Below are 26,221 nucleotides of genomic sequence, written 5' to 3' on the forward strand. Positions count from 1 at the left end.
TGAAATGTTCAGTCTTAGCACGAGTACAGTGAAATAAGGCGGGAAAAAGAAATAATAGATATATTGGTTGGCTATAGGCAATACTTGTGTTTATTCAAAAGTGACATAATCATGTACATAGAAAATCCTAATGAATATACAAAACTATATCATCAGTAAGTGATTTTAGCAAAATTTCAGGATATAAAATCAATATGCAAAAACCAATCATATTTTATATATACTAATAAAAAGCAATTGAAAATGTTAAAATGCTATTTACCAAAGCAACAAAAGCCATGAAATAACTTGGGGATAAATCTAAATTTTTCTTATTTTTCTCTGTCAGTCTATTCCCAATCTTATCCTCTCTCCTCCACAGACACTAGATTAATGCGTGTAGTTTATACCTTTCCAATACATCCTCCCAATACATGTATCTTTTAAAAATACACAGTGGTCTTTGTATATATTTGCCATTTTAAAAATAATTAGGGTCTCACCGACGCTGCCTCACGGCAGCCGGTCTCCAGACTACTGTCCGCTCAGCTCTGGGAAGGTGGGCGGCCAGGACACCTAGCGCCGCCGACAGCAGGGGCGGGAGCTGGAAGTGGACACCACGGAGCGGCAGCGCGGCCCGGAGCCCGCGCCCGAACCATGAGCACGGAGCCCATCTGCAGCGCGCTGCCCGCTGTGCCCTCGCAAAAGCTCGCCGTTCTGCGCTTCCTCAGCCGCGGCGTGTCCGGCACCGCGTCCTCCGCGCGCCACGCCGACTGGCGGGTGCAGGTGGTGGTGAAGCACCTGCATATCCACACCCCGCTGCTGGACAGTGAAAGAAATGATGTCTTAAAAGAAGCTGAAATTTTACACAAAGCTAGATTTAGTTACATTCTTCCAATTTTGGGAATTTGCAATGAACCTGAACTTTTGGGAATAGTTAATGAATACATGCCAAATGGATCATTAAATGAACTCCTACAGAGGAAAACACAATATCCTGACATAGCTTGGCCATTGAGATTCCGTATCCTGCATGAAATTGCACTGGGTGTAAATTACCTGCACAATATGAATCCTCTACTTCATCATGACTTGAAGACTCAAAATATCTTATTGGATAATGAATTTCATGTTAAGCTATGCAGTTATCACATGGGAAGTCTTATCCAGAAAACAGCCTTTTGAGGAAGTCACCAATCCTTTGCAGATTATGTATAGTGTGTCCCAAGGACATCGACCTGACACTAGTGAAGAAAGTCTGCCATTTGATATACCTCACCGAGCATTGATGGTGTCACTTATAGAAAGTGGATAGGCACAAAACCCAGATGAGAGGCCGTCCTTCCTCAAATGTTTAATAGAACTTGAACCAGTTGTGAGAACATTTGAAGAAATAAGTTTTCTTGAAGCTGTTATGCAACTAAAGAAAACAAAGTTACAGAGTGCTTCGAGTACTATTCACTTATATGACAAGAAGAAAACAGAGTCATCTCTGAACATATCCCTAGACCATGGTCCACAAGAGGAATCGTGTGGATCCTCTCAGCTTCATAAGAGTAGTGGTTCTCCCAGAACCCTAAGGTCCCTGGCTGCTCCTCAAGACAATGATTTATTGTCCAGAAAAGCCCAGGACTTCTCTACCCTGCTTCACTGCCCAGTAAATCACAGCTGGGACAACAGTGTGTCTGCGGCGCAGAGGGCCACATTCTGTGACCACAAGACCGCCCCATGCTCTTTAGCAATAAATCCACTCTCAGCCGAGGGAAGTTCAGAGCGCTCAAAGCCAGGCGTGGCCCAGCAGTGGATCCAGAGCTAAAGGGAGGACATCATGAGCCAGATGACTGAAGCCTGCCTTAACCAGTCGCTGGATGCCCTTCTGTCCAGGGACCTGCTAATGAAGGAGGACTATGAACTCATCAGCACCAAACCCACAAGGACTGCAAAAGTCAGGCAGTTACTGGACACTACTGACATCCAAGGAGAGGAGTTTGCCAAAGTGATAGTGCAGAAGCTGAAGGACAACAAGCAGATGGGCCTCCAGCCATACCCTGAAGTGCTGCCCACTTCTCGAGCACCGTCTTTAAATTTATTTCAGAATAAAAGTATAGGCAACTCTTTTTCAAGAAGAAAAGTCAGTTTATTAAAAGGTGTTTTATATTTATGTTGTTCTGATCATACTGTTTTTATGAAATCCATATGAATATTAGAAGCTTTAATGAAGTTTCTTCTTCAGGTAAATATTAGTCTCTTCCATGACATTGCAGTATTTTTTTAATTAATATAGTGAAAGTTTGCATTTTGCTAGAGTTTGATTTTTGTCTCCAGTTAATTGAAGCTATTTTTTAAATGTAATAATTACACTTTTCTTGTACATAGTGATGTCGGCAGGTGTTAACGTTTCTCACCTGCGTCTTCATGTTCACTTTCTGGATTATTTATGATGACTCGTCAGAGACACAGTCTGGTTTTCAGTGTGCCTGTGCACTCACACCTCCGCCTGCCATCCAGGTTCTCTCCTCTTCCAGGGGTGTACATTAAACTCTTGTCCAGATCACACACACACAAAAAAATTAGTACAGTGCTGCCTTATTCACTCAAACTTGGCATTTCATGAGCTGGCCTAGAGCACACCAATGAGTTCTGACAAATGAAAACTAACAACAAAACAAAGCAAAGCAAGACACAACCCCACAAAGTTCAATAAATAACTTAGAATTGCTGTATTAGAAGAAATATGCAGCTCTGGCTGAGTAGCTCAGATGATTAGAGCATCATCCTGATACACCAAGGTTGTGGGCTCCATCCCTAGTCAGAACACATATAAGAATCAACCAGTGAATGTATACTTAAGTGGGACAACAAATCAATGTTTCTCTTCCTCTTCCCCTTCCTCTCTCTCTAAAAGGTCAATACATTTTTTAAATATTTAATTAAAAATATACATATCTGTGCTACTTTGTTTATATTATGCCCCCTGAAAGGTATTTGTTTTATATTTTTCCTAGAATTAATTCTGTTTTGAACAATGTCTACTTTGCTATTTTATTGAGAAGAAACTGAAATACAATTTTGGCTCTTTTTTATTTATTTAAAGTGAGAGCCTGGGTTAGTTCTCAGGATTGCCTACCAGGAGATAGTGTGAAACACTCAGAAAGCTACCATCTGCAGGCAAAACACAGAATAGATCCAGTGGGCCCTTTTTCATTTTCATGGATTGAATTCATTATCAGTGCCTCTTTTTCTTCATTTAAAATTGTTTGGCGCCCTCTTTCAGCCACTGATTTACTAGTTTTTCCTATTTTTCCTTGTTAATTTTCTTAATTCCCAATTCTTTTGAGCAACATTATCCTCTTTGTCTTCCTTAATAAAACTATTCTGTATTGAAGCAATAAGCATGTGACAAGATTTCTAAAAAGCAATTATTGGATTTAGGGACTTAATTTTAAATTATTTAGTATGTAAATAGCCCAAGGTTTTGTCACGTGTAAAACATTATCTTAGATTTTAGTCTCCACAGATTAGAAATATGCTTAACTGATTTTTCTTTCTTTAATGAATTATTTTTAAAGATTTTATTCATTTTTAGAGAAGGGAGATAAAGAGAGAGAGAGAAAGAGAGAGACAAGGTGAGGGGGGGGGAACCAGAAGTATCAAATCCTGTATGTACCCTGACTGGAGACTTAATCCTCAACCATGGCATGTTAGGATGACCCTTTAACTAGCTGAGCTACCTGGCCAGGGCCTTTTTTTTTTTTAAATATAGATTCATCTTTAAGAAGTATCAATTAAGAGTGAATTCAAACATAAGGTCATGGTCTTCTTTTATCATATCTTTAAATCTCTGGTTTTTTTAAAGGTTGAATTGCCATCATTAATTCTTCCTTAAAGTTTCTTTGTACTGGCGGCTGCTTTTCTTTTGGTCTACAATTAGGTAATGGTCAACTGAAATTCAATTAGAGGCTCCACTGACTGGATTCAAATGTTCTTGTGTCTTGTTGCTTTTATTTATTCTTGAAAGGGCATTAATTTCCAATAGGATAAAAACATTGGAGTTAATACATACATGATAGGTTTTCAAATTTTGTTTATTGATTTGAGAGAGAGAAAGAGAGAGGGAGAGAGATAGAGAGAAATATCAGCCTGTTCCTGTCTGTGCCTTGATGGGGTCGAACCCACAACCTTTACGCATAGAGACAATGCTGTAAATAAATGAGCCACTGAACCAGGTACATGAGGTTTGTTACTATTTTAACGAGGTTTGTTTTTAATTTGTTAACTGTATTTAGGCCGATAAGTTGTTTTCAAAAGGTTGTTCCTACAAAGTCTTTGCCAATCCTCTCCCCAAAGATTAAGCCTGGTTACTCTAAGCGTGGGCTAGATGTGGGGACTCATCTTCTAATGAATAGACTGTGGTGGAAATGATGACGTAGGACTTCCAAGACAAGGACTTAAAAGGCATTGTGCCTTTCTCCTCATTTTCTCTTTTGGATACTAGCTCTGGAGGAAGCCAGTTGACAGACAGGATCTGAGGATCCATCAAACAGCTCCATGTGCTGAGGACTGAGGCCTCCTGCCAACAGCCCTGCTTGTGAGTTCGTGTGGAAGTGGACAGGTGAATGCACCTCCAGCAACCTCATGACAGCTCCAGAGCGAGATCACCCAGCCAAGCTGCTCTGAAATTCCAGACCCACAAAACCTGTGAGTTCATAAATGCTTTCATTGTGAGTCACTATTGATATGGATGAAATTTGTTATGCAGCAACAGATAATACTATACAACAGTAATACATAATTGATTTTATTTCTTTTGATTCATTGATTACTCACCATTTTTTCACTTTTTAAAAGATTTTTATATGTATTTTTGTGATTATTAGATTAATAGGCATTTATTGTAGAAAATTTGAAAACTGTAAAATACCAAAGAGAAAAGGAAAATAACCAATCTATCTTTTGGAGATAACCACTAGTAACATGTTCTTACAAATGCTTGTAGATATATATATATGCATTAAAACATTTTTTAAAACTGGCACATGTGTGTGTGTGTGTGTGTGTGTGTATATATATATATATATATTATGATATAAAAAGTTTCGAAGGCTACACTGAACGAGGAAGCAGCGATGGACTTGCTGGGGGCAGACCGTTGCTAATCACGGAGGAGCTGGGCCAGCCGCTGTGCTTTCGGCTGCTGCCCCTGACTCCACAGCAAGCCCAGCTGAGCAGGTTTGTAAAGCACTTTTGAGTTCACAGAGGAGGAATTAATATTTAAGAAAGAAGGATTTTGGATCTGCTGTTAATGCAATCAGTTAGAGTAAAGTAAGCGTTACTGCCGACTTGAGGGGAAAGTCCAGCTGCTTCTGTGGAGGGCCCCAGAGGCTGCAGAAGCGGCTAGTGTGGCCCTGGTTTAGGATGAGCCCCCTGCCTCCTGCCCTCTGTTGTGACAGAGTGTAAGGGGCAGTGAGGTGGGGAACTTCCTGAAGTATGTTCTCAGGGATTCCAGAATTTAAACTCTTATAGTGATCCCAGGTAGGCAAAGCTGAAAAAATAACCGTATAAAAATTAACTTCAAAATAATGACCAGTGATAAAGAGCTCTTAGTTCAAATAGTTTTCAGAGTTGCAACTGACCTGTCCCGAGATCATGCTCATTTTCCCAACAGCCAATCGTGACACGGCCTTTGAGCACCTGGACCCCACAGACCCACTGTATGGAGAACACAGCTCAGCCTCCCAGCCACTGTCCTTTCCAGAGCCCACGCATGACCAGGTTCCCTCTGTGTTCAGGCTGACAACTCATGCAGTGTTTATAGCAGCAAGTGAAACAGTTTGGAAATTTCCATCTTGAAGGCCAATACCTCATGGAAAACTTTGAGAAGAATTTTCTATATTAATAGAAAGTCAGTTTATTAACATTCTTAGCATGTACTTTTTCAGAAATCTTTCTATTTAATTAGATTACCTTTTGTTTTTATTCTTTGAATTTGGGGTGATACTGGTTAATAAAATTCTATAGGTTTTAGATGTGTCATTCTCTAATGCATTATCTGTATATCAGTGTATTGTACGTTCGTCACTCCAAGTCAAGTCTCCTTCCTTCACCATTCATCTCCCCTTTACCCTCCCTCTGGTCATCATCACACTGCTATCTTTGTCTAGGAGAGGTTCTTTTGTTGTTGTTGCTATTAATTAAATAGATTACCCTTTAAAAAACAACTTTTCTCCAAGGCAGGACTCAGGTGAAGGATGCATAAATTAGCATGGATTAAAAACAATAACCTTTCATTATTAATGTACATACACTGTAATATAGAAAATAAATTAAACAAAAATGGTTAAATAAAAATATGCCTTTTTATGAACCAATATCACCACAATAAATTCAATTTAAAAAATATGCCCACCACTCAGAAATCACCACTGTGAATAGCTTACTGCAGGGGTCCCCAAACTACTGCCCGCGGGCCACATGCGGCCCCCTGAGGCCATTTATCTGGCCTCCGCCACACTTCAGAAGGGGCACCTCTTTCATTGGTGGTCAGTGAGAGGAGCATAGTTCCCATTGAAATACTGGTCAGTTTGTTGATTTAAATTTACTTGTTCTTTATTTTAAATATTGTATTTGTTCCCGTTTTGTTTTTTTACTTTAAAATAAGATATGTGCAGTGTGCATAGGGATTTGTTCATAGTTTTTTTTTATAGTCTGGCCCTCCAACGGTCTGAAGGACAGTGAACTGGCCCCCTGTGTAAAAAGTTTGGGGACCCCTGGCTTACTGCATTTCCTGGGAAAAATACAAAAATAAATAATTATAATAAACATTCCAAGTAAATATATTATTTTTAATGCATAAATATAACCAAATCCATTTAAATTTAAAATTTAATCAAAATCAAGATTTTTTAAAACCTTATCTGGTAAAGGCTTACCTCTTGGAGAATTAGATTAAATTGACACTTACAAACAGGAAATCCAAGGCACAGCCTGACTACTAAGAGGGCAGGAGTCAAGACCAGATGACAAGTGCAGTTTGTTTTTCTCTGGCAACAGAGATGTGCCTACAAAGCCTGGGTGTGCTTTGAGGGTCACCAATGTCTTACATATTTGGGAAAGCTTGACTTGGAAATGTAATTTAAAATAAGTATTAAAGTTCAGGTTTTTTTGTGTCTAAATATTTCTGCATTGCCAAAACAATGTCTGCTTCATTAGCCTAAGGCTTTTCCAAGCCAGGTGAGTGAAAACAGCCTGTCATCCACCTGGTGCCAATACCTCCATCACAGATAGAGGCAGGTGTGATGATAAGGTCACCAGGCTTTGAAGAAACAGTTCCTACAACTGGGAAAAGGAAGAAGTGCCTGGGGAGGGGTGTGGGAGGCTGTATTTGGCCAACATCAGCTGTCTCTGAGCATCTTTTTAAATTTTTTATTTAATTTATTGATTTTTAGAAAGGGGGGGAGAGAGAAACAGGTACAAAGATCTGGTCCTGTATATGTCCTAACTGGGTATCAAACCAGCAACCTTTGTTCTTTGGGATGATGCTCTACCCAACCAAGCTATGCAGCCAGGGCTGTATCTGAGCATCTTACAAATATATATGAAAGCAAACACGACTGACCGTGAAGGAAAATGTGGTAGAACCAGTTTGGAAATGCATGAGGACACAGCAGTAAAGACGTGATAGCTCATTAGACCACATTCACATCTGTAAATACCTGATCTGAGAAACTTTTACTTTTTATATAGAGAGAAGTACTTGAAAGGAAAGGAAAACCCAGATAGAACTATGTAATTGAAGACTTGATAAAATAAACAATACCAAAGATCATAATAGTTTTTAGCATGTTTCCACAGACTAAAGATATAAGACTATGAAGATAGTAAAAATATTCTTTTAAACACTACATATTAATAATCTTTACTGGCTTATACATCGTATCCCAATGCAGATAATATTCATGTGTCTTTGCATGCACTGAATTTTTGTGTGAGAGTACTAATGTATAATTATACTTATCTGTGTGACATATTCTTTTTTTGTGACAGACAGAGAGAGAGTCAGAGAGAGGGACAGATAGGGACAGACAGGCAGAAATGGAGAGATGAGAAACATCAAATCTTCGTTGCAGCTCCTTTAGTTGTTCATTGATTGTTTTCTCATATATGCCTTGACCAGGGGGCTACAGCAGAGCAAGTGACCCCTTGCTCAAGCCAGCAACCTTGGGCTCAAGCCAGAAACCATGGGGTCATGTCTATGATCCCATGTTCAGGCCAGTGACCCCGCGTTCAAACCACATGAGCCTGCGCTCAAGCCAGTGACCTAGGGTTTCGAATCTGGGTCCATTGCATCCTAGCCTGACACTCTATCCACGGCACCACCGCTTGGTCAGGCTGTGTGACATATTTTTAGTGCATATTGAAAACATTACATAATATAAACCAACAGATTAGTCTGAAATTTTCCTTTGGAATCAAAGCAAGATACTGTTTGTGATTGTATAAACATAACATAATACTCTTGGCCTATACAATGGAGTAAAACTTAAAAAAGTATTTTTAGAATTAATTTTGTCTTGTAAATTGTTTAAAGCAGAGCAGAGCAGAATTGTGAATGCATTGGTGAGTATGATTGCACACCTAAGTATACTAAGGTAAAAAAAAGAACAGAAAATGCCCAGTATTATGTTATAGGTATGCCTAGTATTATGTTAACTCATAGTTGCAGTACCTTAGTTGTCCATTGATTGCTTTCTCATATGTGGCTCGGCTGGAGCAACCCAGTCGAGCCAGTGACCCCTTGCTCAAGCCAGCAACCTTGGGCTCAAGCCAGCGACCATGGGGTCTTGTCTATGATCCCATGCTCAAGCTGGTGATCTTGTACTCAAGCTGGTGAGCCTGTACTCAAGCTGGAGACTTCAGGGTTTCAAACCTGGGTCCTCAGCCTCCCAGGCTGATGCTTTATCCACTGCACCACTGCCTGGTCAGGTAGGAATTACAGCTCTGTGGCAGAATTTCCTTATATTTAACTTTTGGAAATAATAAAATAATCAGACCTTTGATGACTTTCAATGTGTGAGCTTTCCGTAGCTAGTGAAGCAATCCTCTCTTTAACATGGACGTTTATATTAAGTAATGATGAGTAGCATTTATTGAATGTTTGCTATGTGTAAGGCACTAGATAAAATATGCGATATATACTTAATCATGACAATTACCCCATTTTACAGGTGAGAATCTTGGAATTTAAAGAGAGGTGGGTATGACTCATACAGATTGTATGGTTAGTAAATGGCAGGACCGAGTCTTAAATTTGGGTCTAACATGAAGAGATCTTTTTATCTGAAAATTGGGTTGTACATTGTTCTAATGTTTTCCTGTAACCAAAGGGTGAAGTCACGTCTCAACACTGCTACAGTTTAGGAAAATGGCTTGAGGCCATTGTTTTGCTAGATTTTGCTCACTCTTAAGATTCCAGGAATAAAAATAGCAGCTAAAATTGCTGGTAGGGGCCCCCAAATTATACTGAGCCAAGACTGGAGAAAGCTCTTTTTAAATGCCTACTGAATTACCAAATATGTCTTCTGAGACTTCTCTGCTAAAAATATTGAATAAATAGAAAAGTCATGATTAAGGCCAAATCTCCAAGTCATAAATCAATTGCAATAATGTATGGGGGGATAAGTTTTCTTTACAAGTGAGTTCTGCTCTGCCATTGAAATTTGTATTTAAATATGCTCCAAAATTTTGAAAATTCAATATGCTTAGAAGTCCCAGTATTGGAACTTGGGAAAGTACGCACTTACTTACATCTAGGGTCAAATGTACTCAGCTCCCAAGAAATGCCCTGATGATGGTTTGTCCTGATGTCTTGTGAAGTGTTGTCTGACGGACTTACTAGTTCTTGAAGAACCTTGTAAAACATTTAAGAAGAAAAGATCTTATCATAATGGCATCAGTGAGCCACTGAAAAAAGTTAGGCCAAGAATATCAGAGTTACCTGTTAGAAAGATTTTTCTGACTAGGAAGTGGAAACATGAAGGCAGGGAAGCCAATTAGGATTCTGAGAGAGCGATCTAGGTGAGAGACGATGGTGGTATGACTGAGTCAAGTGATGCTGGGGATGGAGAGAGCAGAAAGATGAAAGAGACATTTTTAGGAAGTAAGACACACTTGGTGATGGGTTATGTGTGAATGAAACCCGAAAAATGACCCACAGATCTGGTGCCCATCGCCATGAGAACCAATTATATGACACAGGTACTGATGAGAAGAAAAGAGGTCTATTCAAGTGCTGGCCACCAGAGCAGATGGGGGGACTCCTGTCCTCAAACACCCATCTTCCCCTTCTGGTGCAGGCAGGGTGTTTTTAAAGGAGGGCTGGGGGGGTGGTGGTGGCGGGGAACGGTAAGAAAACTGGAATAAAGGATCAAAGAGCAGGTTGAGAACTCTTTGCTCACAGAACTCTGACTGTTCAGGCACGTGGATGAAGGCCCCAAATCTCTCGAAGCTGGTATAGCTGAAGGTGAGAGCATGCTTCATTGTGGCAGGAACTGGAACTAGCAAGTAACATAAATTAGGGTGTTGTTTGACATAACAAGTGTCATCAGATTCCCACAAGGAGGTTGTCCTCCTTGGCTTTGAGCAGCTGAGAATCAGAACTGCAAGCCTCAGCATGGTGGGAGTGAAGGGAAGCCCTGATTCTTCTCGCTTGGATGTTAACCCTTGATGGGCCTAAGCCAAAGGGAACAGGCCTTTTACTGTAATGAGACCTTGGCCAGAGGTGAAAGCACAGGTTCGATTATACACTATTGATTTGTTACAGAACACGTAACTGTGATCACTAAACTAGTAATATTGGATTATGATTATAAGAGCAACAGTGGATTTAACATCTGACAGGAATTCTTTTATCCGCTTACTTTGTACATTCTTATTTAGCTCTATTTTATGGCTAGTTCGATTAGTATCAGTAAATCAGTAATATAGCATATTTATTCCCAGTTAGATGGGTTTTGTAGGAGAGGATGGTGTCATTTCATGACACTGGGAACATAGAAAGAAGAGAAGGCTTGGGAGAAGGATTTTGAGTTTCTTTTTTGGACATACAGAGTTTAAGGTACAAATATCGTGCAGGCAGTTGAATGTGTACACCTTCTGTTCTGTACAGCGCTCTGACCTGGAGATGCTGACTGGGGCATGGTTATTATGAAAGGTAACTGAAGCTGTGGGAGTCATGATGTTGTTCAAGGTGATGTAGAGAGTGATGAGAGAATAGGCCATTGGAAGGAGCCACAAGGAACACCAAAACGTAAGGGTTGGGCAGAAAAGTAGGAGTTCCCAAATACCTCAAGTCCAGCGATAAGCTTGAAGCCATAATTTGTTCCAAGTCTATTACTAGAAGTACTAGCAGGTATGAAAGTATAATTTTTTTAAAATCTTTTTTCAACTTTTGAAGCCATGAATTGGCAATGGGAACATTTTAAATAGCCTAAAGTAAATAAATATTTGTAAGATAAGTTAAAATGTAACTACAAGCCAAACAGATTTGGCTGCTCGAGCCTTAGCTTTGACTACAGTTTTCTACTTGACAAGAACTGTGCCCAGGCTGTGATCTGCCCTCCATCAGGTCGGTGACTGTTCATTATTTCCTGATCATTTGGGTGTCTTGAATGGATATACAATGCATGAGGGCCCAGAGAGACATTATCTGATAAAAAAAATGTGATCAAGCCTGACCAGGTGGTGGCACAGTGGATAGAGCATCAGACTGGGACATGGAGGATCCAGGCTCGAAGCCATGAGGTCGCTGGCTTGAGTATGGGCTCATCTGCCTTGAGCGCAGTCTCACCAGCTGGAGCACGGGGGTTGCTGGCTTGAGCATGGGATCATAGACATGACCCCATGGTCACTGGCTTGAGCCCAAGGTCACTGGCTCGAGCAAGGGGTCACTCACTCTGCTGTAGCCCCCCATCAAGGCACATATGAGAAAGCAATCAGTGAATAACTAAGGAGCTACAACGAATAGATGCTTCTCATCTCTCCCTTCCTGTCTGTCTGTCCCTATCTGTCCCTCTCTCTGACTCTCTCTGTCTTTGTAAAAAAAAAAAAGTGATCAAATACAGATATGTTGGTCATAAGACAACCGCGGCCATAATTCCCATATGGAAAAGAGCCACACACAGTTTTGGGTGGATTGATGGGGAGTTGCCTCAGTCTTCCTTTTTTTCTGTCAGAGCAGAGACAGGAATGAGGCCTGTGGAGTGGCCGATTAGTGATGCGTTGATGTAGGTTTAACAACTGGCTTGCCAGGAAAAAAGAGCCCTGAATTGTTATGTTTGCGTTTTATGGCACAAATACTCCTGCCGTAGAGAATATCAATCTGGATGTTACTGAAGGCAGAACACAGAAACGAACAGCTGGAGCTCCACCACCCCTGGACCAGGAAGGAGCTGACTGCTGGCCAGGAATGGGAAGACTCCTTGTGTGGCAGATGAAGGCTCAGGCAGACTGAATTCCACAGAATACTGAGTTTTTCCTGTAAGAATTGATTTATTCATCTGTAGTCAGTGTATTTGTGCATCTTGACCTTTTCTCTTTGTATTGGGAAGTGGTGGTCTGAGTGACATATATAGTAATAATCAGATAACATAGCATTGTAACTATATCATTATTCATAAGCAATAACAGTTTCTAAATGTGGCTTGTATCTGAAATTGAAGTAATTGAGAATCATTTTCAATCTATTCCTTGAAACAGAAACCAAAGAAATTACCAGTTTATTTTCATTTCAGGATACAGTACTAGTATGATCTGAATTTTAATATATTTCATAAAAGGAAATGTTTTATTTCCATCAAATAGCTTTTTTCCCATCAAAGCAAAAAATTTAATGGCATACTGCTCAAACCAATATTATATGCAGAAATAATAACAGCAAATAACTTATTCCTTATGTAATGTAATATACACCTTGTAAGTAGTGTGCAGGCGCACAGTACTGACAATATACTAACTAATTACTATTGAAACTTACTTTCAAAATATTTCTATTAGGCATTGGTGCAACCAGAGTTGATATTATATACATTGCATTTTCTAAAAAAATTTTAAAGGGATTTTAAATTCCCAGTAGCATTAGAAATGAATGTACTTTTAAGTATTTAAAGCAGAGATACAAAAACTCATGAATTCTATTAAAAATTTCATCTACTGTGCACAAATGAAGACATCTTTTCAAATAACTTGCACTTATACCAAATTCATAAAGGTGACTATAAAAATATTACAAACCCAATAAAAATACAATTATATAGTACAAAAATTTTTTAAAGAAAAACTTACAGAACATGATACTTTTTAGTGTCTCACTGGAAATTTTGTTCGGAATTAACTGATTTTAGAAATCTAAATTGACATTTTAAATCAATTTTCCACTTCAGAATGGAAGACACTGAGAGTTTATAGAATAAATTTTGAAACAGGGTTGGGTAAAATGTTACAAAGTGGAATAGTAAACACTTTACATGCTTTAGTTACTGCCTTGCCAAAGATAAAAATGGCCCATTGTATCTTTTCCCTCTAATGTAACTTGAATTTCTAGATAATTATCTTAATTACGATTCCTTTGTTTATATAAAAAGTATCTGAAATGAAATGTAAAGATTTTAGGTTCTCTAATAAAGACCAAAATACCAGTAAGCCATTTTTATTTTTAAAGTGTATTTAAAGAAATGCTTATTTCTGTATAACACCCTGAAGTGCTGAATTCAGAGACATTAGTAACATGGCTGGCCAATTACTGACTTAACTTTAACCTTAGAGGAATATTACTAAAATTGGCAGTTAAGTTCCAGATTTAAGCATTTGATTTAATATGCAATACTGTATATTTCAATATAGATGTCAAAGAAAAAGCTCATTTTTTATTCTAAAATGGGTAATACAAATCAATTTTGGAAGGAGGAATTATGCCAAGATAAGAAATAGATGTTTTAACCCTTAGAATAATTGCTACAAAAGACCTGTAAATTTCTAGAAAAAAAAATCTGAAAATGTTTCTTTAGGAAAAAAAAAAATGCAACCTATTAGATATCCCCCCAAATAGCATTGCCATGGGGTTCAGCCAACTCTGGACCTGGCTTATGAAACTTTAAAATTTAACAAAAAGTAATTAGCACCAAATTTTTCTAAAACTTTAAATGATATACTGAAGTCATTCAAGGCCCAAGTGTTACATCATAAAAAAGTTACATTTAGGCCCTGGCCGGTTGGCTCAGCGGTAGAACGTCGGCCTGGCGTGCGGGGGACCCGGGTTCCATTCCTGGCCAGGGCACATAGGAGAGGCGCCCATTTGCTTCTCCACCCCACCCCACCCCTTTCCTCTCTGTCTTTCTCTTCCCCTCCCACAGCCAAGGCTCCATTGGAGCAGAGATGGCCCGGGCGCTGAGGATGGCTCCTTGGCCTCTGCCCCAGGCACTAGAGTGGCTCTGGTCGCAGCAGAGCGACGCCCCGGAGGGGCAGAGCATCGCCCCCTGGTGGGCGTGCCGGGTGGATCCCGGTCGGGCACATGCAGGAGTCTGTCTGACTGTCTCTCCCCGTTTCCAGCTTCAGAAAAATACAAAAAAAAAAAAAAAAAGTTACATTTAATTTGAGAATGTTCCCCCAGCAAAAATAAATATATTCCTTTCAAACTTTAGATGTGCCAGCTGTACTGCTTTTCATTCATGTATTTATATTTACATAGTATATTGTATTTATTATCCATAAATTATTAGGGATGAGCAGGGACAATAGAAATCCAAATTATTTCCCAAATAACATGGGGTTATTTGGTCAGGTGGGTGGAGAGCAGTTCTCCAATGAAAACATATTATTTCACTTTCTGTTTCATCCGTTTTCTTCTAACGTGTTTATTGGAGCTCTTTACGAGACCTGTAATATTGGCTAGCTGAAATTCCACACCCTGCTATTTTCCTTGCTCACTTTTTGGTGGTGTTTGTTAGTTAAGATCTGGCCTGAGAATAAGGGTGTTTAAAAGTGGGTACACATCACAGTAGTGAATCAGAGTTCTGAATAAGCTTCAAAATGTATATCCAACCATGTTATAATAAAGAGTTGTTTAATTTTAAACAACACCCACCTATACATTTAATTACAAAATAGCACAATTTGAAACAAGGCAAACATTTTGGCTTTCATATAGTGAAATATGTTAACTTCACCAATTAAATACATGGCTACCAAATGTCCACAAACAGCCTGTTTGGCCATGTTTTACTGTTGCACATAAATAATGACAAGGCAAAGAAGAGCAACTAGTCCGAGGGCTTGTAGGCCAAGGAACCATAGCAGAACCCAGAAGAAAACAACTATCACTGGCTCCACAGTGCGTTCTCCAAAACACATCCTGGTGAAGCCCATGCTGATGAGGCTCCTGTTCAGTTCACCAAAAAGGGTTCCCATCTTTTTGTAGTCATCTCCAAGGGGCTGGCCAGTGTGATTTTGTGATTCTTCAGCATCCTTAAGAAAGGAAGGAAAGAAGAAAGGAAGGAAGAGAAGGAGGGAGGGAGGGAGAGAGGAAAGGAGGGAGGGAGGGAGGGAGGGAGGGAGGGAGGGAGGAAGGAAGGAAGGAAGGAAGGAAGGAAGGAAGGAAGGAAGGAAGGAAGGACAAAACAAAACAAACAGAAAATGAGAAATAGGTGATGATCCTTAAGAATGACTATCTCAGAGTCCTTTATCTTTCAAAGAATTCTTTATGTTAAATTACCTTTGTTCAAATAATGATTTAGTTTCTCTCTCCTAATCAGACCCTAATACTGTTCCAAAAAAAAAAATGATGTCATGTTGCTGACATAGTCATATTTATAATTTATTAAACCTAATTTCTTTTAGGAGTCATGATTCAAATGAATAATTATCTATTGAATATCCACTTGCTCATAGTAGGTATAAGATGGAAAATTACATTAAAAAAAGCTTTAACCTGACCAGGTGGTGGCACAGTGGATAGAGATTTGGACTGGGATGCAGAGGACCCAGGTTTGAAACTCTGAGGTCACCAGCCTGAGCATGGGCTCATCTGGCTTGAGCGCGAGCTAACCAGCTTGAGTGTGGGGTCGCTGGCTTGAGCATGAGATCATAGCTGTGTCCCCATGGTCACTGGCTTGAGCCCAAAGGTCACTGGCTTGAGCAAGAGGTCACTAGCTCAGCTGGAGCACACCCCCCACCCCCAAAGCACATATGAGAAAGCAATCAATGAACAACTAAGGTGCTTCAACAAAGAATTGATGCTTATCATCTCTCTCCCTTCCTGTTAGTTTGTCCCTGTCTGTCCCACCCCCCTCGCATGCACACACACAAACAGGAACTCAGTCAACTTGAGGCCATGTGGAGAGGCGGCAATGTGTCACTCTCATATCTTGGGAACAACAGGTGGGATTGAAGCTGGAAGTTATATTCAGCAAGGACCTGTGTGGGCAGGCTGCTGGTCTGCAGCCTTCTTTTTCTTTTCTTCATGTAAAAACAGACAAAAAAGAAGTAAAGAAAAGCAAAAAGTTAAGAAAAAATGTCCAAGAGGGTTTTCTATCTTTTTCCAGTAAGTGGCACTGGATGACAAGTTTGAGCTCTGTAAAATCCATGCTGAGCTCTGCTGAGAAGCTGCTATTGTAAAAGTGGTGAGGGATTTACCCGTTGTTCAGCTGTGGGTTATGTCTCTGTCACTCTCTGTACCATGGGGGTGGGATCTGGGAGCCTGGAAGGGCTGCACTTTGTATTTTTGTGTCTCTGTCAAACCTTGGGCTTTAGTGGATTCATGTGGTGAACTTCTAGGCACAACTGGGAACCCAGATGGGGTTCTTTCTCTGCATTATAGTTGTTCAATTTGTTGAAATTTCAAGGGGAGAGATCAAGTGTATCTCTCATACGTCTATTACTCTGACATCTGACATTTTTTTATTTTAAAAGCCCTAAAAGTTACTGAATATCTATTATGGGCAGGGCACTGTTTTAAGTACCTTGATCTTCAAAACATAAAGGAAACTAAAAAAGAGCAATTGTGTAATTTAGTCAGGACCCCCAGTAACTGATAGGAAGAAGATGTGCAGTCAGATCAGGTGTCTGCCCCACAGCCCATTTTCTGAAGCTCTATACTACATGCTTTCTTAAACATATAAAATCAATCTTGTGATCATTCACTTTCTATTTGTTTTAATGTATCAGTTTCCAACAGTCATTCAAAGAGTTACACTTGTCTTAAATTTATATACAGCAAAAATAATAAATCATTTATAAGTAGTCTTGTTTACCTTTGCCTCATTGTACATTGTAGCATTGGTCTCAATTGTGATATATTTGATTTTGATAATAGGATTAATTTTTTAAAAATAATAATAGAAGCCAGACCAACCTCTAACCCTAATCCCACCACTGTTATCCAGAAGAAAAGGAAGGCCACATAAAACGTCCCAGAAACTAAACACACAGTGGATACTGTTTTGTTTTTCTAACTATATCTGGTTAAGAGAGAAATGTATATTTTGTTTGGACAGAAAACAACCAGCTTATTTTTTCATCCTGAAATTTTCTTGCCTTTGTATGAATAATGAACTTCTAACAGAGTATAATGTGCTTCAAGATCACAGAAAGGCTACCTTTATAAATAACATAATTTTGGATATGCTGAGGTTGCCAGTTCTAAACCCCAGGCTTGCCCAGTCAAGGCACACGTGGGGGTTAATACTTCCTGCTCCTCCCCCTTCTCTTTCTCTCTCTCTCTCCCTCCTCACTAAGATAAATAAATTTTAAAATTTTATTAAAAAAATAACAATTTTGGATAGAATATATTATGGAGAGACAAACATTAAGGGGAAGAACAATGACAGAAACAAGTAGGGAGTGAGTTTCAGAGATATTTTAGGCTGAATGCTCTCCTGTCTTAAAAAAACTGAAATTTTTTATTTTATTTTTTTCTTTTCATTTTTCTGAAGCTGGAAACGGGGAGAGACAGTCAGACAGACTCCCGCATGCGCCTGACCGGGATCCACCCGGCACGCCCACCAGGGGCGACGCTCTGCCCACCAGGGGGCGATGCTCTGCCCATCCTGGACGTCGCCATATTGCGACCAGAGCCACTCTAGCGCCTGAGGCAGAGGCCACAGAGCCATCCCCAGCGCCCGGGCCATCTCTGCTACAATGGAGCCTTGGCTGCGGGAGGGGAAGAGAGAGACAGAGAGGAAAGCGCGGCGGAGGGGTGGAGAAGCAAATGGGCGCTTCTCCTGTGTGCCCTGGCCGGGAATCGAACCCGGGTCCTCCGCACGCTAGGCCGACGCTCTACCGCTGAGCCAACCGGCCAGGGCTTGAAATTTTTTGTTTCACTCAATCCTTAACATGCAACCTCTCAAAAGAAAGACCTTTTTTTTTTTAAAAAAAAGATCTTGTTACTTTCTTTTAAAAGAACAGGAATCTCAATGTGCAAAACAGGATATTATTCTGTGACTAGCAAATACATGAAAATAGATATTAAGAAAGAAGCAGTTAGCTTGACCAGGCAGTGTTGTAGTGGACAGAGCATCAGACTGGGACGTAGAGGACCCAGGTTGGAAACCCCTAGGTCGCTCACTTGAGCGTGTTCATACGGCTTGAGCACAGACTCACTAGTTTGAGCAGGAGGTTGCTGGCTTGAGCGTGGGATCATAGACATGATCCCACTGTCGCTAGCTTGAGCAAGGGGTCACTCACTCTGCTGTAGCCCCCCCCCCCCCATCAAGGCACATATGAGAAAGCAATTAATGAACAACTAAGTTGCAGCAACAAAGAGTTGATGCTTCTCATCTCTCTTCCTTTCTGCCTGTCTGTCCCTATCTGTCCCTCTCTCTGTCTCTCTCGCTAAAAAATAAAAATAAAGGGAATATAGTAAAGACCACAAATAGAAACTTAATTTTCTAACTACTGTGTTTAGATGTTAAATATTCATAATTATTTTATCCTTCATTTTCCATAAAATTCAAAACATTTGCACCATGCTTCTCTTTGATTAGAACTCTGATAAACTATAGTTGCCATAAGAAAACAGCAACAAAAACATAGCCAACCATTTCCCCTTACTTAGCCAAGATAAGGCATAACTGCCAATGAGGTGATAAGGAAAAAAGAGTAGCTATGGCAAAATTAAAGCAGAAGATAGAAAGCACCTTTTCAATAAAGTTAATTAGAAATTCAATTATTCTGCTCAAATAAAAGGACTTTTTCATTCTTATCAATTCTCTTAAGTACACACATGAATACATGACCCACTTAATGAACTAAAACATTACTTATAAGGACTCCAGGTTTGTGAAGACAGGAGACTGCTGCCTCAGGATAACTGCAACACAGAGACAAAAGAAAATGAGGACCCTGTGGCAAAGGCTGAAAGAAGGTGTGACCAGAGATAAAGTTTGTCCTTATGCCATCAAGGGCAAGGATAGTGTCACAGTACTTCCAGTTTTTCCCTGTGATACTGGTGGACTTTTTCTCTGAACAGGAAATTGGGAATAATTCACACAAAGGAGGGTAGTCCTTCTTTTTTGCTATGAAGGATCAGTGTCTGACCACAACAGTAACTGAAGATCTACACAAAAGCGATATAACTTCGGTTTGTGGGTTATTGTCTTTTTAGAGCAGGGGTCCCCAAACTATGAGGCCATTTATCCAGCCCCGCCGCACTTCCGGAAGGGGCACCTCTTTCATTGGTGGTCAGCAAAGTGCAGCATCACTCACATATAGTACTACTTCCGTTTTGTTTTTTTACTTTAAAATAAGATATGTGCAGTGTACATAGGGATTTGTTCATAGTTTTTTTTATAGTCTGGCCCTCCAACGGTCTGAGGGACAGTGAACTGGCCCCTGTGTAAAAAGTTTGGGGACCTCTGTTTTAGAGAAACGATTAGGAAACCTTAATAGTTTGTTCAGTAAATAATATCCTAGAAATCTAAAAATGACATGTTCTGAAAAGGCAAGTCTATCATGTGGTTAGTTGAGACAAATAAGGGAACCAGAGAAAAACATGAGAGGGAAGGTAAAGGTAAAACAGGGAGCTGGTGTTCACTGATGGCCTACTATGTGCTAGGCTTTTATGTCGAAAATGTCACTTTAAGGAGCAGGTAGCATTGTACCCAATGCGATGAGTCAGTTGAGTCTTGAGGAATTAAATATTCAGGATGAGAAGGTAATAAAGTGGGAAAGCCAGGATGCACGCCGAGAACTGCTGCCTCCAACACTGTCTCACTTCTCCAGAGAAGAACATGCATCAGGAAGAGAAGATGTGGCGAGAAACAAGAAAGTGACTGAAGTGGGGGAGAAGGAGGTCAGCTGGGAGAAAGAGACACCTGGAAGGAAGGCACACAGAAGAGGACAGCATGTGTGCGAGAGCAGCAGAGGAATGTGGGAGGAAAACAGAGAAGCAGGTATAAGAAAAGATCAGTTGAGAGACAACCCATTGGGAATGTAGATGTCAAGAAAAGAAACAAGGCCATGGCCAGGTTGTTCAGTGGCTAGAGCTTCATCTGGACCCACCCAGGTCGCAGGTCCTATCCCCAGCCAGGGCACATATGAGAAGCAGCTAATGAGTGCACAGCTAAGTGGAACAATTAAGTGGAACAATGTGTTGAGTTGATGCTTCTCTCTCTCTCTCTCTTTCTCTCTCTCAATGGAAAAAAAGAAACAATTTTTACCTTAAATATTCCAGTAGAATATTTATTAGCAAAGTATTCTTAACAACTCAAAGCACTTGAAACAATACATTTTAGCAGGGTTTCTCAATTGTGGCACTATTGACGTTTTGGGCCAGATGATCTGAACTGTTAATCACATTTTTGATACTTGGTGAAATGGGAAGCATAGGCCTTCCTCCACTGCCATTGTTTAAAGACAGATGATCTCGGAACACATTTTCATTGTGCAACACACTTTAATAAATGCTGTTTACAGAGTTCCTCCATTTATTCACCTAACTATCTGCGATGCAGCATCGGTTTGAAAGTTCAAGGTGCTGCAAAAGGCAAGGAACTGACACGCAGCACCACCATTTGAAAGGAAGCAAAGCCAACTTTCCCTATAGTCTGGATTATTACACACCTGGATGATGCAAAGAAACAAATCTAAGAGCTACTGGTATTTATTAGTATTAGAATTAATGAAATAATTGGGAAAGGTAGCTAGTTAAAAAGTAAATACAATTTTTTTCCTTTCTCTTCCTTTCCTTTCTCTTCCTTTCCTTTCTCTTCCTTTCCTTTCCTCTTCTCTTTTTAATGGATGTTTAAATTGAAAAAAAAAGTAAATATATAAGAACCAATAGCTTGAAACTAGCAGCAAAAACAGAATATGAAACAAAAATCTCTTTCACAATACTAACAATAGTAGTATAAAAGTTTAATAAAGACTTTGTTATTTAAGACTACTATAAAGGATTATAAAGCCAGGTAGAAAGTGGATTATTAATTAGAAAAAAGATTAGCTCCACACCTCACATAAATACATAGTCATTCAAAAGAGATTAAATACACAGAGTGAAAGAGATGAAACCCAAAAAATGCACACACAAAAGAAAACGGTGGATATTTGACAGATTGTAGAATCAGAAAGAATGTTCTAAACAAATATAGATGTGTATGTGTATGTGTGTGTGTGTGTGTGTAAAGTTACCAAAAAAAAAAAAAAATCCTTTGGCTAATAAAAATTTAAAGGATTTCTAAATCAAAACATCATAAGCAAAATTATAAAGTGAATAGCAAACAGGGAAAATTGTGATATAGGGATAAATGTCTTTTAATAATGTCAGAATGAAATAGTAAAAAACTTGATTTAAAAAGAAATATAAATGTTCAAAATGTATATGAATGGTTTAGTAAACCTCTCCGGCAATATCTTACCACAGTAAGACAATTTTGGCTACTAAATTGACAGATTAATTTATAAAATTAGGGGATATTTTATCGCTTAATATTAATTTTGAAATATCCCCTAATATTTGTGAGCAGTATAATCTGAAATTATGTTGTTCATTGCTGGCATGGGTGGTTTCCCCTCAGGCTCTCTCACACAGCAAAGTGCATCATGGTGCTCCTTCCTTGGTGCTAAAAAGAATTTTTTGAAATTCTTTAAGATGTTTCATGGGCCCTGGCTGAATGGCTTGTTTAGCTAGAGCATCACCCCGAAGTGCAGAGGTTGCCAGTTCAATCCCTAGTCAGGGCAGATACAGGAACAAATTGATGTTCGTGTCTGTCTCTGTCTGTCTCTCTTTCTTTCTGTCCCTCCCTTCCTCTCTCACTAATATCAATTTTAAAAACATGTTTCATGGGATTTCAGAGTGTGAAGCACTGACCTAGTTACTCTTCTGGGAAACAATTGAGGATTTACAAGCAAAGATTTTCATTACAGGACTGACCTGTGGTGACACAGTGGATAAGGAGTCAATAAGAAATGCTTAGTTAGGTTGTCGGTTCAAAACCCCAGACTTGCCTAGTCAAGGCACATATGGGAGTTGATGCTTCCTGCTCCTCCCTTCTTCTTCTCTCTCTCCCTCTCTTACTTTCTCTCCCCTCTCTAAAATGAATAAATCTTTAAAAAATCTAAAAAAATGATTTTCATTACAGTATTATTCATAAGAGAAAATTTAAAGCAACTTGAATGTTCTCCTGAGAATGGATTATTAGGCAGCCCTAAAAATAATTTTAACAAATAATTTTTGATAAGTTGAGAAGATGACACCACATGAAAAGTGTATAAAACAAGATACCAAATTCAAATGTTACATTAAAACAAGTTTAAAATATATCTGTGTGTATATGTGCATATACACAGCTACAAAGAGATATATGAATGTACTAATACCAAATGTTTGATACTTTATAACAAAATATTACTTGAAGTGGGATCCAAACGATCTTGTTTTATTCTTTAGATCTACATTTCTACATTTTCGAAAGTACACATTACTTGTACAATCACAGAGAAATAGCTTAAAGCTAAAGATAATGATTCTGAAGGCATCCTAAGAATGATGGGACTTCGCCACGCACTATACAAACAGGGCCACCTTAGCTTTCCCACCCTGCGGACTTCTGCACCAGACCAGATGCCACTCACATGACACCAGTGTGATAGAGGGAGCGTAAATGCTCAGTTCCCAGCTGTGAGCAGGGCAAACTCTCTCACACAATGTCACCTAGCATTCACAGTCCTGAACAGGAATGGATCATCGCTCATGCAACAATTACCACTGTGCACGGAGAATGGAGAAAAGTATGTCCTGTTCCTACAGCTCTTGGGCATTTTCTCTTTCTCCCTGGCTGCTCGCTCCTAGAGGCCTGACTGACATTTCAAACAATACATTTCCTTCATCTAGAGCAGCGGTTCTCAACCTGTGGATCGCGACCCCGGCGGGGGTCGAACAACCAAAACACAGGGGTCGCCTAAAGCCATAAAGCCATCAGAAAATACATATTTTATTTAAAAATGTATTGTATAATAAATATGTATTTTCCGATGGCTTTAGGCGACCCCTGTGTTTTGGTCGTTCGACCTCCACCGGGGTCGCGACCCACAGGTTGAGAACCGCTGATCTAGAGGACTTGATCCATTCTTCCAAGTCCTTTCCCAGGATACTTGATTGTGATTATGACTCCTCTGTCAATGAACCCACCAGGGATGACTCCAGCCAAAGGACAGAGGAATCTCAGCCTTCACTGAGGTGGAGGAACATCTAAGGACAAGTCGTAAAATTAGATGTTTCCACATGGTGAGCAAACCTAAAGCTGACAATATCTTGGTTGTTAAAATAACAACTGCATCAATACTAGGTTTTCCATATTACAATAAACGAATTCCAAAAAGCAGGCATGGTGCCTGACCTGTGGTGGCGCAGTGGATAAAACGTCGACCTGGAAATGCTGAGGTTGCCGGTTCGAAACCCTGGGCTTGCCTGGTCAAGGCACATATGGGAGTTGATGCTTCCAGCTCCTCCCCCCTTCTCTCTCTCCCTCTCTCTCTCTCCTCTCTAAAAATAAATAAAATAAAATGAATTAACAAAAAGCAGGCATGGTTTGATCTGGTTCAGATGGGGAGGAGGTCAGTGAAGGACAGGATGTGTGTAGTGGAGCCTTTATATAGGGATCATGACAGGGTGGGGGAAGGGGGGCATCAAATGTGAAGGAACCAGCACTAGAGAGGGATGACTGCAGCCCAGCAGTGCGGCCAGGGCTGCCCAGCGTCCAGGGCCACCACACTGCCCAGCTGTTGGCGAAGGCTCAGTGGAAAGATGGCCCATCTCTTTTCCAGCGAATTAGTTTAGGTTCTGTTCCTTGTTTATATCATGGTTTCTATTGAGAATGTCACTTTAAGTTATAAATATCTAGTTTAAGAACCAAGTTTTCAAAACATATTTCATTTATAATTTGGAGTCCTTGTGTCCTTACGACAAAAAACAAACATACTGCCCCCTAAAGAAAAATTCAATGAAACAATGCCTTATGATATACCTTATAATTGTAATTCCATTTACCTCTCCCTCAAATATCTTTATATCTGTAGTTATCTCTAACATCATTGTGAGTCAGTACATAAAAATTTTTATTTCATTTGCAGGACTTGGGAAAAAGCTAGAAAACAAGCCTCTGTGATGACATCACCAAGAAGTGATGAAAGTTTGCTTCTCACCTCCATAGGTGGAGTGCACCAAGGTTTCGTTTACTTTTTTTGAGGGTGGTCTTCTTTTAAGAAGTTTTTCTTTAATATTGAGATAAGAGTAAATGCATATCTCATGTATACTTTTCAATTATTGTGTATGTAAGCACAGATTACATAAATAAATGAAATAAAAATAGTTACATTTTCACAAGAGTGCAGCGATGAATGAAGCAGACAAGAGTGATATCTGTTCTATGGGATACATGTTTCACTTTCTGGTGTCTGTCTGTCTCCTGTGTCTTTGTGCCACAAGCAACCCGGGTGCGGCCAGAGCTACTGATGATGCGAAACCCGCGGAAGTCTAAAGGGAGAGGTTTACAGGCTGCATTATGAGGACATCCCATCACCAAGTGAGTTCCTGTTGCCTTTTTCCTTCACTTTTCCAGTTGAACAACTAAAGTAAGAGAAACCTAAGCCCTTTAGCTACTGAGTCACGGTACAGGTAACTGGAAAAAAACAGCCAGAAGGGAATCAGGAATTTCCCACCCACATACCTATGTACCAGCGTTGCCACCGTCTCTTGTTATAGGGTGAGAGAAACTACACTCCACAGGGTGAGTGGGCCCAATGCAAAGGCATAACTTTGTGTGCCAGTTACTTGTTTCCTAAGCATAATGTTGTAATAATAAAAGGTATACTTTTGCTATTAATGCCTTTCATGATGATACCGGAGTTTCCCAAATGTGGGAAGAAGGCCAGGGGTTAGGTGGCTGTCCCCAGCGTGGGCTATGGGGAGGCAGATCGCAGGTCCGCTCCTTGTACGGGTCTGGAGGCTGGCCTAGCTCGGTGTGTGTGGCGGCCTAGTCCCCGTGTTTGCTGCTGGGAAGTCACCCGACAAACCATTAAATAGCTTTTATGAAATGTCTTGCCAAATCTTAAAGACACCAGACTTCATTTAGGGACAGCAAATAAGGAGAATTTTAGAAACTACCAGGCTCCTCCCACCCCTGGTCACCGCGGGCCTTGCACACTTCTGTCTGTACCTGTACTCGAACTGAAAGAAAGTTCTTTCTCAAGAGGAGATTTCGCTGTCGTGTGGGTTCCTGTGAGGAGCTTGCTGCGGGGAGTCCCTGTTAGACATGAGTTATGATACAGGCCTCTGAGCGGGGTTCCCACCTGGCGCCACCCCACACCTGCCAGACGCGGACGGGGGACTACGCGGAGCCACGTGCGTGGGAGACCCCAGGAGGCGGCGGCGGACACGTGCGCTCCCCAGGTCCTGTGTGCCCCCGCCCCGGGGTGCCCACCTGAGGTGCCCACCCACCCCGCACACCTGCTCGCTCTTCTGCGGCTGTCGCCTAGAGCTCCCCTGCGGCCCCTGCTCGGTCCCTGCCGCCACCCTTTCCATCAGCGCGTCTCGGTTCTCTTCGTGCGCTTCGCTGCCTCTGGCTCCGTTGCCGCCGCTGCGCAGCTCCCCTGCCGAGCACATCCCGCCGCCCAGGAACGCCCAGGGCTCCGGGCCGGCCAGCCGCTCCTGTCACCTGCGCGCTGGGGCCGGAGGAGGGCCCACCTGGGGCGGGGCCAG

At 40.6% G+C, this 26,221-nt stretch overlaps 1 protein-coding gene and 1 pseudogene across 1 annotated transcript; one reads left to right on the forward strand and one right to left on the reverse strand.

Moving 5' to 3' along the window:
- Positions 1–545: 545 nt before the first annotated feature.
- On the forward strand, positions 546–15,053 carry LOC136307739 (receptor-interacting serine/threonine-protein kinase 2 pseudogene; annotated as a pseudogene).
- A 156-nt stretch (positions 15,054–15,209) lies between these two features.
- LOC136307771 (uncharacterized protein FAM241A-like) lies at positions 15,210–26,156 on the reverse strand. Its single transcript, XM_066234580.1, has 2 exons — positions 25,970–26,156; positions 15,210–15,495 (listed from the first exon to the last, which is right to left on the reverse strand). Exons 1-2 carry the CDS (start codon positions 26,123–26,125, stop codon positions 15,250–15,252), a joined length of 402 nt encoding a protein of 133 aa, XP_066090677.1. The 5' UTR covers positions 26,126–26,156; the 3' UTR covers positions 15,210–15,249.
- Positions 26,157–26,221: the final 65 nt, after the last annotated feature.

The sequence above is a fragment of the Saccopteryx bilineata genome, chromosome 1, assembly GCF_036850765.1.
Source record: "Saccopteryx bilineata isolate mSacBil1 chromosome 1, mSacBil1_pri_phased_curated, whole genome shotgun sequence".
In the NCBI taxonomy this organism is placed as follows: Eukaryota; Metazoa; Chordata; class Mammalia; order Chiroptera; family Emballonuridae; genus Saccopteryx; species Saccopteryx bilineata.